We start from the raw sequence: 12609 nt of genomic DNA on the forward strand, positions 1-12609 counted from the left end.
TCTTGTTGGTGTGACTTTGCACAGAAGAACAAAGGGGTTTCTGCCCATAAGAGAGAAAATATAAAAGACCCTGGAACCCTCTCCATTTTGTCTTCAGCTGGCTCAAGAGATGGCCTCTCCACTCGAAAGAGATGCCTGAAAGGAACTGGAACAAAGGAGTGTAACTATGGGGGTGTGAATGATTGCTGGACCCAGGCCATAAACTACAAGGTTGGTCTAAAAAGGATTGGGCCCAGACTAGGAAGGAGTCCAGTCTGTGAAAGAAACTTATTGGAACATCTCTAAGGGTGTGATTTCATCTGTTATCAGTTCCTTAATGCATTAGGCTTAGACTTGCATGTTTTGTTTTGTTTTATTTTGAGAGAGGGATAGTTCAGTGGTTTGAGCATTGGCCAGCTAAACCCAGGGTTGTGAGTTCAATCCTTGAGGGGGCCACTTAGGGATCTGGGGCAAAAATCAGTATTTGGTCCTGCTAGTGAAGGCAGGGGCTGGACTGAATAACCTTTCAAGGTCCCTTCTAGTCCTTTTATTATCTAACTTACTTTGTTCTGTCTGTTATTACTTGAAACTACTTAAATCCTACTTTTTATACTTAATAAACTCACTTTTGTTTATTAATTAACCCAGAGTAAGTGATTAATAGCTGGAGTAGCAAACAGCTGTGCATATCTCTCTATCAGTGTTATAGAGGGTGGACAATTTATGAGTTTACCCTGTATAAGCTTTATACAGAATAAAACAGATTTATTCAGGGTTTAGGCTCCCAGAAAGACTTAATACTGAGTGCTGGGAAAGGCCCTGTTAATTGAGAAGCCGCTGGGCTAAGTGAATCTTAGTTTCTGTGAACTGCAGGGGGGGTCTGTGCTGGAGTCTTGGTCTGTGCTGGAGCTGACTGGTGTGTCTAGCTCAGCAAGACGGGAGTGGAGGAAGCCTTTTCTGGCAGGGGGGTTTGTTCTCAGTGGTATCCCAGCACATCTAGTGACAGTCTTGAGGGAGTTTCTGTGACCCAACCTGTCACAACCTTAATTCTTCCTTTTTCCAGCTTGAGTTCTTGACTTCGTAAGCTTAATAATAGTCTTATAGTTTTTATGTGTAATTTTATATATCCTGGGCAAATTCAGTTTTCACAGAGGCAGAAAATGGTATGGAAAATAGCCATACTGCTTGTGCTGTTGTGGAGGGGGTGGTCCTTGGAGGGAGCATTGATGGCTCAAGATCTGTAAGGTAAGACCCTGTTATTCCTGCTGCAAGAAGTGACTACACTGCAGAATTATATAGTTACCCCTTTCGACTATGTAGGAGAGTTGCTAGATACTTAATTAATTATCCTTTGCATTAATGGTGGCTGGGTGCAAGGACTTTAATATGGTGGGGGTATTACACAGGATAAAAATAAGATGCTTGTCAGAGCTCTGACACAGATGTGATTCTATCACTTCCCAGGAAAAAATGGCAAAATGTGTTTTAGAAGCATAATTATAAAAATCTATCCAGAATCATTTTTGTGAATTTAAAACTGAAATTTTTCTTCCTATGAGAATATGCTTCCAGTTGGTTTTGTTTTATTTTTACCTAATGGTTCAACTGTCAGATGTGAATGCAGAAATAGTTATCTTACAGTTGTTAAGCCTAATTATATTGTTGTTTCTGTTAGCTTCCTTTTACTTATATCTCTTTAATTATACCTTCTTTTTAGTTATTCCCAATATTGGAAGTGGAAGAAATAGAATGAAAAGATGGATCATTTCAGTTTATCATCAGATGATATTGGTTTCCATCTTTTCACATGTGAATCATTGGCCACAATTGAGAAGCGGATTGCTGAGAAAAAAACAGAGCAAGCCAAGGCTAAGCTGGAAAATTGTGTTCAACAGGCTAAAGTAGAAAAACGTCAGCCCCGACCTTATCTGAGAGCTTGCGAAAAGCTGCCTGCTCTGTTTGGGAATCCTCCTCTGGAGCTCATCGGGGAACCCTTGGAAGATCTTGATCCATACTACAATGATCACAAGGTTAAAGTCATCATGTGTTATTGATTTTATTTTGTCTGTTAAGATGTTAAAAGATGAGAAATGCTTTAGTCAGTGGGTTCTTCTTTTGGTCTTTCCTTTACCAGCTGTCATTACATGAATAATGTTTGTTGGTTCACATTAGGGGTTACCTAACGCCATGTTAAATGGTAACTCATTATAACGAAAGCTTAATTTTAAAACCCAGTGAGCAAATTATATTGATTATGAAAATCTACTACTACTTCTTGAACAGAAAATATTTTATTAGGCAAATGACATTGTATTATGTAATGCATTTTCCTCCTTATGTGACCTGTGCAGGTTAGTTGGACTGACATCACAGCAATACAAATAGCTTCTCTCTGATAGCTATTGATCACTCCATATTTGATGGCCTACTGCAGTGAGTTTTCCTCCATTGTAAGAGTAATGAGAAAATAGCACAACACAACTAAATGCTTTACATATCCTTTCGTGAGCACCCCCTGGCTGAGTGCATGTGCCTGCAATCTCTCTGTCTCCTTTTGTGGTGGGTCTTTGGTGACTCAGCCCTCTGGCCGAGTCTCACACAGTCTGTCTGTGTGATAAAAGCAAAGCAAACCCCTTCCAGGGTATAAGTCCACCCAGAGGCCTATGTGCACCCTCTGTAAGATCCTTCGATCTGCATCCCTATCCTAGGGCTCAGTCTTCAATCAGTCCGGCGAGGTCTATCACAGTACCCTGTCCAAACTGTCTCTCAGCCCCTTCTGGGCTCCCTCGAATTACATCTGCCCTTTAAGCAGTCCCAGTCTGGTGGTGCCATGCCTCCCAGGGCTCCCTACCTGGAGACTCTTCACCTCTCTGGGCCTTTCTGGCTGAGCTCTTCAGCTGGGCCACTAAAAGAGGTTTGTTCCTCTTCTGGGGTGTATGAAAGTCCAGGTCACTTTTCCACTCCAGGTCCCAGCCCAGGGACCCTATAGATAGCAGCCATCAGCCATGTCCCTTTAAATACACTGTGTTGCTGCTACAATTCCCTGGGCCACTTCTCCATGGCTCCAACACATTCTTCACACTTACCTCAGTGCCTTGTCCTTGTGCAGTCCCAGCAGCTAACCTGGAGCACCATCCCCTCTCCTCCACCTTTAGGAATGGAACTTGCTCTAGCCCTGCAGCTCTTTTTATACTAGCCTGCTGGGCCCTGATTGGCTGCTTCCCACTACCCTCTTTAGGCATATTGGAGGACCTCTCTACTGCCCTTTTCTGTGGCAGAGCCATGAGGCCTCCAAACACGGGGCCTCAGCTCCTAGTCCACCCAATCAAAATCTTTCAATTCCTCCTTATTGAATATTTTTCCTTATTAATAATGTTTTCTGCTGTAATGAGAACATTTTTATTAGCGTGCATTACAGTTTTATATATAGAATAAAAAACAAACTCAAAATCCAAGAGGGCAGTAGATTTTTAGCTCGATCAGATCAGAATTTATTTTCAACCTGCAGTGATATGTGGCAATATAAATACAGTATTCCCAAGAAGAAGCAATATAATTTGGATATAGGAGTGTAGTATTGAAAAACATATATGTATATTTGATATGTTGAAGGAGGAATTGTACTGAATCAGCTTGTAGGCTACATTGTACATGAGAAAGTACATCATATTCATACTGTTACTTATTCATGTACAAGTCATTTCATCATAAAACTCCCAAGACAATTCTGTAACATGTAAGTAGATTCACTTTGTCTTCAAGTGCTGTTACAGGCTGGGATTCTTAGAGTAGAGAAGAGGAGTCTAATTCATTTGAAGAAGTTACAGAAATGTTAACATAAGCATTATCTAATAAATGATGTGGAGGAAGGGGTAAACAGTGAGGTGGCAAAGTTTGTAGATGATACTAAACTGCTCAAGATAGTTAAGACCAAAGCAGACTGTGAAGAACTTCAAAAAGATCTCACAAAACTAAGTGATTGGGCAACAAAATGGCAAATAAGATAATTGGATAAATGTAAAGTATTGCACAATGGAAAAAATACCCAAATATACATACAAGTATGTATGGGCTAATTGACTACAAGTCATGCAAGATCAGGAAAGTCATTGGAAGTCTTCGTGAATGTCCACTGCAGTGCATAGATGGTCAAAAAGCAGACCGATGTTAGAATCATTAAAAAGGATGAGAATAAACTGAGAATATATTATTGCCCTTATATAAATGATGTACATCCACATCTCGAATACTGCGTACAGATGTGCTCTGCTCATCTCAAAAAAGATTACTAGCACTGGAAAAGTTCAGAAAGGCAACTGAAATGACTAGGGGTTTGAAGGTTCCCATATGAGGAAAATTAAAGAGCTAGACTCTTCAGCCTGGAAAGAGGAGACAAGGGGATATGGTAGAGGTATAAAATCATGAGGAGAAATGGTAAGGAAAAGTTATTTACTTATTCCCATAATACAAAACTTGGGGCACCAAATGAAACTAATAGGCGAGGTTAAACAAATACAGGAGCTCTCATGCGCGCACAGTCAACTTGTGGAACTCTTAACCTGAGGAGTTGTGAAGGTGGCTATAACAGAGTTTAAAAGGACTGGATAAATTCATGGTGGTGAAGTCCATAAATGGCTATTAGCCAGGATGGGTAAGGAATGGTGTCCCTAGCCTCTGTTTGTCAGAGGGTGGAGATGGATGGCAGGAGAGAAATCACTTGATCATTGCCTGTTAGATTCACTCTCTCTGGGGCACCTGGCATTGGCCACAGTTGGTAGACAGGATATTGGGCTAGATGGACCTTTGGTCTGACCTGGTACCGCCGTTCTTATGTTCTTATCTTGAATGTAGGGATTTGTTTATTTTTTTGTCTGTATCTGACAAGAATGTTGGTCGTTCTTGGAGTAGGGTATATCATAGTGAGAGCTGACAGAGTTGCACAAAAAATTAGGGGCCAGATTCTGGCAGTCTTACACTGAGTAGTTCTATAGGGTTGTGAATAGCCCACTGAAATCAGTGGGACTCGGGGAAGAATAAGGTATTACTGAGCATGAGTAAGGGTGGCAGAATTTGGCCCATAATTAATAGCCTTTAATTACTTTGGCAAAGTGATTGTGGGGGTTTGTTTCCTATAATAGTAATTTCCTTGGAGGAAGAGGCAGGAGGAGGAAATAAAAATGATCTTACAGTAATGTACTGGCATGATAGCAAATAGTATCAGCAAGCCTGAGCTCCAAGTAAGAATACAGCAAAATCACACTCTTATGCAGGATTAACTACAGTTCTGGGCATAAATTTTAAAAGCCTAGATGTTTAGTTTCTGGAAAAAACATTGTTTAGTTGGCATATTTCTAATGTTATGAGTCTCTTTTGTCTTGCAGACTTTTATGGTACTAAATAAAGAGAAGACAATTTTCCGATTTACTGCCACACGTGCCTTATGTATACTTAGCCCTTTCCATCCTATCAGAAGAGCTGCAATTAAAGTTTTTGTCCATCCATATCCTTCCTGTTGTTTTCCCTCATTCTAATACTGCTTTGAAATACTAGACAAGTTTCCCTCATTCTGACTGTCTGTTTATAGGGGGTTAGATACAAGATATATGGATATAATATTGTGTAATTGTTAGTAGTATATACTGGATCTAACTTTACAGAAATAATAATATTCACATGTATCTACTGCACAAAATTGGAAGTGTGCAGAACTGGTTAGATTTGACGAATCACATTTCTGATGATTCATAGATTGAGAGTTCAGATATTATTGTCAGAGACTTAGGGTTAAAATACATGTACAGATCACCCTATGCTGTTTTAGAGCCTTCTGCACAACTTGCACCTATATTATGGTGGACACAGAAATTTCAAGTTCGAAGACAACTGATCAGCACTGATTGAGAACTTCTAGAAAGTGAATTGCAATAGTGCTTTGGTGAGTACATCTGGTATTGTTCTAAGGAAAGATGATTGAAGTTAGAGATGGAATATATTTGAAGGCCTCCATTTTTTGTGCCTGAAAACCTATGAGTGACTTTTAAAACACCTAGAAGTCTGAGTCTGTCTAACCTAAAGGGGTGGCTAAAAAAATAGCACCTACTGTTATTTGCACCCACAATTTGCAGGTGCAGAAATGGAGACCACCAAGTTGTCTACTCCATTATCATCCTAGTTATCTGATATCTTTTATGATCATTAAGTTGAAAGAATATACTCTAAGGTAGAAAAGATTTCCAGTTAGCCTTTAAATGAGTATTTGGTTCATTTTCTGTTCTGGTTCACACAGAATTAATCTTAAATTGGATGTAGTGTTATTAAAAATGCAACCGTTATTAGGTGGAGAGTGATGTTTGATAAAAGGCTGGTTTTCATGTGGTTTAGGTGGATACATTGCAAACTACTGGGGTTCTGTTCATGGTCTCTCCCCTTTCTTCTTCTGCTGCTGTTGCTGTGTTCTGTGCCAGGGCAAATTCATGTTTCCATGGTTTCAACTATCACGTGTTTGCGAAAGATTCCCAGTTTGACTAATGAACTCTGATCCTATCTCCTTTGTTCAGTCTAATATTTTTATCTCCACCTGACTGTCTTACCACTGTTCCATCGTGAAAAAGGGAAAACCTGCATGTCACCATGCCTCAATGGGTCAGAACTGAGAATACCAAATTCAGGATAAACTGCTGAGAAATAGGGCAGACACACCCCATAACTGGTGGTTATTCTTCCATAAGATATACAAAACCAGCAACAAAAGTAAACTTCTGTCTCACCACACTGGCTAACAAGAAGTCAGAAATGCAACCTTCTTAGGTATTCCAGTCTTTGCTTCAACACCCAGACAGTAGACTTAATGATGAGTGGTTTTTTAAAACCAATTTCATCAACCGAAGGGTTCCTCTGATCCCAAAGGACCAGCCTCATACCGTGGTCAATATATAACTCAGATCTTACCCAAGAATCAATGATGTTGCCAATCCTTTAGTATTTAATATCTAAAGGTTTATTTATAAGAGAAAAGAAAGAAGTCAGAGTTTAAATTGATTAAAGGAATAAAAAATTGCAAGTTTTTAGATCACACTTGAAGCAGTGATTAAATAAACTTGCTGGCTTGTTAAGTCTCTGGTTGTTTCTAAATGACTGGAAGATCCTCAGTCCTTTGGTTAGAATGCTCCCATTAGTGTAAGTCCATAGTCCAGAGATCAGAGCAGGAAAGAGATAAAATGGAGATGTTACCAAGGCCTTTTATAGCTTCTGACATGTGGAGGGAAACTCATTGTACCAAGCAAAGCCCTCAGCACAGTTTGTGGAAAAGTATAGACACAAGATGGAGTTTAGTGTCACATGAGGTGGTCACATGCCATTGCATGATTCGATGAGTCATGGCAGCCATTACCCATAGTCTGGCTGAAGTGTCCACAGGAAAGTTCATGGCTTATTCCATGGCCAGTTGTGTTTGTTGATAGGCTATCAGCTCTAATACTCCATTCATAATGTGCTGGCTAAAATGGATGTAAACTGCTTAATAGGTGTTACCACAGGAGCAAACACATTTGAAATGCAGGTACATAGTCAATATTCATAACTTCAGCTACAAAAATGATACATGCATACAAATAGGATAATCATATTTAGCAAACCATAACTTTTCTATTGACACCGTACATAACATAATTTGTACAAGCCTTATTTCATTTGTATAACAGTGGTAGCAACAATGATCTACATGGTCATATTTTAATCATGTAACATCACACTGAATTTATTATCTTTCTTCCAAAACTGACTCCAAACCATCACTTCTCCATCTCTTTTTAACACTCCAGTGTTCTTTCCATTCCACAGGCTTTTAACCTCACTTTTTTATATGTCACTGCTCTCTTGGCTTCTTTTCACAGATCCAAACTCACGCCAGATCCTGTTGCTTCTCCCTCTCTATCAAGAAGGACGCTATGATTTAATGGACTGAACATGAGGTTGTGGGTCAGGAGACCTCAAATCTGTTTCTAATTCTGTCATTGTCTCTGTCTTGTGACAACCAACAAGTTATTTCATAACCCAGTACTTCACTGGGTGTTTACCCATTTTTTAAACATATTTTGAGACTGTGTAAGTGTAAAGTATTGTTGCCTCTAAACTCCTCTCCTACCAGAAAAATCTCTTGTCTTCGCCTTGGTAATCTTCAGGGATCCTAGTTTTCTGTGATAAAAAACCCAAAATTATCTGGTTAAAAAAAACCCATATAAATCCACGTTTTTCTGTGACTAAAATGAAATGCTGAACTTTAGTTTCCCTATCCACTATATATATATATAGAACCCTATTTATCTGAGACTCCATTATCCATCTCTGTGTAGTAACTGAACCACCAGTGGCCCGGGGCTGACAGCCCAGTCCCAATTAGATTGGATAAATGGAGTTCCACTGTAAATTTAAGGCACAAGCAAACATAAACCACAAAAAGGAGAGGTTGTGCTCATTGAATAAGTGACACTGGTACTGTTTTCCTCTGGGAAGCATGCATTTGGTGTGCCCCTAGGTTATCAGTCAAACAGTCCCTTACCACGCCTCACTTTCCTTCCCTTTTGAGGCTTCTCCATTTCCATTCCGTCATCCTGCTCCCTTGAAGTGAGCTCCCGAAACATAACCGTTGCGCCACCTGATCATTCCTGAGGGGATACTGAAACCTTCCAGGTACCTCCGATTCCCAATAAGGGCCTGCAGCCTTCAAAGATAAAACTAACTAATTCAGGGGCCAAACATTTTTTGTTTAAAGAAGAAAATGACTGCAGTCAAAGCCTGCACATCTGTTGACCCCTATAACTCCAAAGACCCCCAGTTCTAGCCCTTCCAGAAGAGGTTAAGTTGATCTGTGTTCAGACAGGTGTGAGCCTGCCTTTCCCTCCCACTTCTCCTCTCTCCTGAGTATCAACTGTTGGGCTCTAAAGCTTTTGTTCTAACAGAAGCAAGAAGTCAGGCAAAAGATCTTGCTCAGATCATCACTCTTGTAGTCACAAGTCCAAAGAAAAGTGTCTAATTTTAGTAATTCTTGGGTGTTCTCGGAGGAGGAAAGATCGCTTGTCTGCATCTGATCAGGAAGAAATCCAAGACAGACATTTTCCTCCTCAGAAGTTTGAGCCTATGCTGTGAAAGGACTTATTTATGCTTGGGATTCAATTGTCCCTGGCAGAAGCATGGATCAGGCTAATAGGGACACTCACTTCACCAATATGTACTTTCCTTCTGTTATGATATAATTCCCAAATCTGGACCTTAGCGTCCAAAAGATTGGGTACCAGCATGAAAGCCTCTAAGCTTAATTACCAGCTTAGATCTGATAGGCTGCCACCAACCAGGAATTCCAGTGCCTGGTACACTTGGGTCCCCCAAAACTTCCCTGGAGGACCCCAAGACCCAGATTCCCTGGATCTTAATACAAGGAAAGTAAACTGTTTCCCTTCCCCCCAGATCTTTCCTGCCTGGGGTACTTTAGGAGATTACCTCACTTCAACTACGTGAAACACAACCCCGAGAGATCAAATTTCTCTCTCCCCTTCACCCAGATGCAATACACATCTAAGGTCAGAGAATCTAACACAAAGATTCCCCCTCCGTCTTTCCCCCTAGCTTCTTCCCTCCCTGGGACACTAGGAGAGTTAAACACAGACAGCAGTTTTTCCCCTCCCCCCTGGCTTTCCTTTCTCCCACCAATTTCCTGGTGGGTCAACTAGAAAAAAAATCAACAGGTCTTAAAAAGCAAAACTTTTAATAAAAAAAGAAAGAAAGAATAGAATAACAGTTCTCTGTAATCTAGATGGTAAGATACAGGGTTTTCAACTTATAGAAAATGAATAAACAATAGAAAAGAGATAAACAGCCTTATCCAAAAACAATACAATTTAAAGTACTTATAGCCAAATACACATAAAGACTCCACCAGCCAGATACACAGATGCAAATACAGCAAAACAATTTAAAAGACTATACTTTTGCTACCTTTGTACTTACAACTGGGAAACAGAAGATTAGAAGGACTGGAAATAGATCCTCTCATAGCTGAGAGAGCACAGAACAGACAAAGACCCAAGACCAAGAAACACCCACAAATTCCCTCCCTTAAGCTTTGAAAAATCCGGTTTCCTGATTGGTCCTCTTGTCAGGTGTTTGGTTCCCTTTGTTAACCCTTTACAGGTAAAAGAAACATTAACCCTTAGCTATCTGTTTATGACACCTTCCCAACCCAAGAAGGAGATTTACATTCTTCTGTATACCTCTCTTAAAGATGACATCAGAGAGGAATGGGAATGCCTGAGTGAGGCATACACCTAACAGGCAGCTTCTAAAGTTTGCATAAGAATATGCTGGTTCCTTTGGAAGGGATATTTCTGCCCAAGAACCAAAGGCTAGGAGAACAGAATTGTCTCTCAGACAAAACGATGAGACCTTAGCTTCAGCTCTTCAGTGGTGGTGTTATAGCATAGGCAATTGAACACTGAGATGTAGTTCCCTGTAAGAATAAAAAAAAGGAAACTGGTTTACTAGAAGATATTGTGATGGCTTCATTCACTTAGAGACTTCCTTACGTTCTCTTAGATTTGCTGCTCTGTTTCTGGCCTTGAGTGCTGTAAGCTGTAGACACCTTTTGGTTCTGCCTCTGGAAGATGGGCATGCAGACCAAACAATGTAATTAGTGTCTAAGTACACTGGAGGTAAATTCTTTGAGGAGCCTCTAGATGAAGCAGTTGTGGTGGCTGCCAAAAGCGAAGCCCCTGCCTTCCTCAGAATTTCAGGGAAGAGGTTGTCACTGTTCCTTTTGTTACAGACCTTCTTTCACGATCAAATATTCTGGACAGTACCAACAAAGAGACACCTACTGTAGAAATTAGTTGGAACTAACTTGCCAAAGAAGAGGCTTTTTCTTGCCCTTCACTTCTGAATGAAAAATGACAAAGAAGGCATAGACATTCTATAAATTTTGGTTCTATTCAGACATTTCTTCTGATACCCATACTGTGCCACTCAAATTCATTGGGATGTTTAGGAATAGAGCAGAAAGAGAGTAGGATAATTTCTTGGGATCTAGGGAATGGAATGTTTATGTTTGGAATAAAAACAGAGTCAGCATATAGGACTAGCTTTTTCTGGTCCAGTATGTTCACTGTCTAGAAAGCACTCCTAGTTCAGAGGTGCTTATGGTGTAGATGATCATGACCAGGAAAGACACTTTTATAGACAAAATATATAGGGATGCTGTTGTAAGTGGTTTGAGCTGGGTCTTGTTTAGATCTTGTGAGATGAAGTTTAGATTCCAAGAAGAAAATCTGCAGAATGATATAGGATTTGCAAGTGAGGCAGCAGATAGATCAAGGTTATATTGGAGAGGCTTATAAGGTAAAGAAACTAGCTCTCCCCAGAGTGATTACTGCTTACTCAGAAGGGGAAACAGCTGTGCCCTGGGCAGAAATCATTCATGCACCTTATGAAGAGATCTGTAGAGGATTGTCTTCACCTTTTTGAGATGGAGGTTAGATATCCACTTGTTGATGAACACATTATTTGGTAGCAGAGTGCTACAGCAAGTAGTGCTTCAGTAACCTCTCCTCATGTGTCTCAGTCACAGGTTGTAGCTATATGTACATATCATATTTGATGTTCCTCCTTTCTGGGATGCTGTACTACTTTTAACATCCTACTTGAAGACTTGCCCTCAAAGAAAATTTCTCACTTGAGTCTTTCCTTTCTTGAGTTGTTCATAGAATCATAGAACTGGAAGGGACCTCGAGAGGTCATCTAGTCTAGTCCCCTGCACTCATGGCAGGATTAAGTATTATCTAGACCAGGGGTCCCCAGCACATGCCCGTGGGCGCGTCTAAATGTGCCCACGTCTTGGTCGGCAGTGGATCATCTGCCAAAATGCCGCCGAATTTCTGTGGCGTTTCGGCGGCGATGCCTCTCGATGATGTCACTTGCTGCTGACAAGTGATGTAATCAAGAGGTGTCACCGCCAAAACACCGCAGAAATTTGGCAGTGATGCCTCTCAATGACACCACTTGCCACCGACAAGCGATGTCATCAAGAGGCGTCGCTGCCGAAATGCCACAGAAATTTGGCGACATTTCGGTGGATGCTCCACCACCGCCACAGTCCTTCATCTGGCGCCTGCCAGATGAAAAGATTGGGGACCACTGATCTAGACCATCTCTGACATGTGTTTGTCCAACCTGCTCTTAAAAATCCCCAATCACAGAGATTCCACAACCTCCCTAGGCAATTTATTCCAGTGCTTAACCCCTCTGACAGTTAGAAAGTTTTTCCTAATGTCCAACCTAAACCACTCCTGCTGCAATTTAAGACCATTGCTTCTTGTCCTATCCTCAGTGGTTAAGAAGAACAATTTATTTCCCTCTTCCTTGTAACCACCTTTTATGTACATGAAAACTGTTATTATGTCCCCTTTCAGTCTTCTCTTCTCCGGACTAAACAAACCCAATTTTTTCAATCTTCCCTCATCGGTCACCTTTTCTAGACCTTTAATCCTTTTTGTTGCTCTTCTCTGGACTTTCTCCAGTTTGTTCACATCTTTCCTGAAATGCAGTACCCAGAACTGGACACAATACTTGAGTTGAGGCCTAATC

At 40.6% G+C, this 12609-nt stretch overlaps 1 protein-coding gene across 1 annotated transcript in view; it reads left to right on the forward strand.

Annotated features, from left to right (window-relative positions):
* The first annotated feature begins 1705 nt into the window (after positions 1 to 1705).
* LOC116836902 (sodium channel protein type 5 subunit alpha-like) overlaps positions 1706 to 12609 on the forward strand; it is a 103791-nt gene continuing 92887 nt past the window's right edge. Inside the window, 2 exon segments of the mRNA XM_075063379.1 lie at positions 1706 to 2009; positions 5361 to 5483. Of these exon segments, the coding sequence (XP_074919480.1) occupies positions 1737 to 2009; positions 5361 to 5483 (396 nt within the window). The 5' untranslated portion in view covers positions 1706 to 1736.

Source organism: Chelonoidis abingdonii, chromosome 2 (genome assembly GCF_003597395.2).
Source record: "Chelonoidis abingdonii isolate Lonesome George chromosome 2, CheloAbing_2.0, whole genome shotgun sequence".
Lineage (NCBI taxonomy): Eukaryota > Metazoa > Chordata > Testudines > Testudinidae > Chelonoidis > Chelonoidis abingdonii.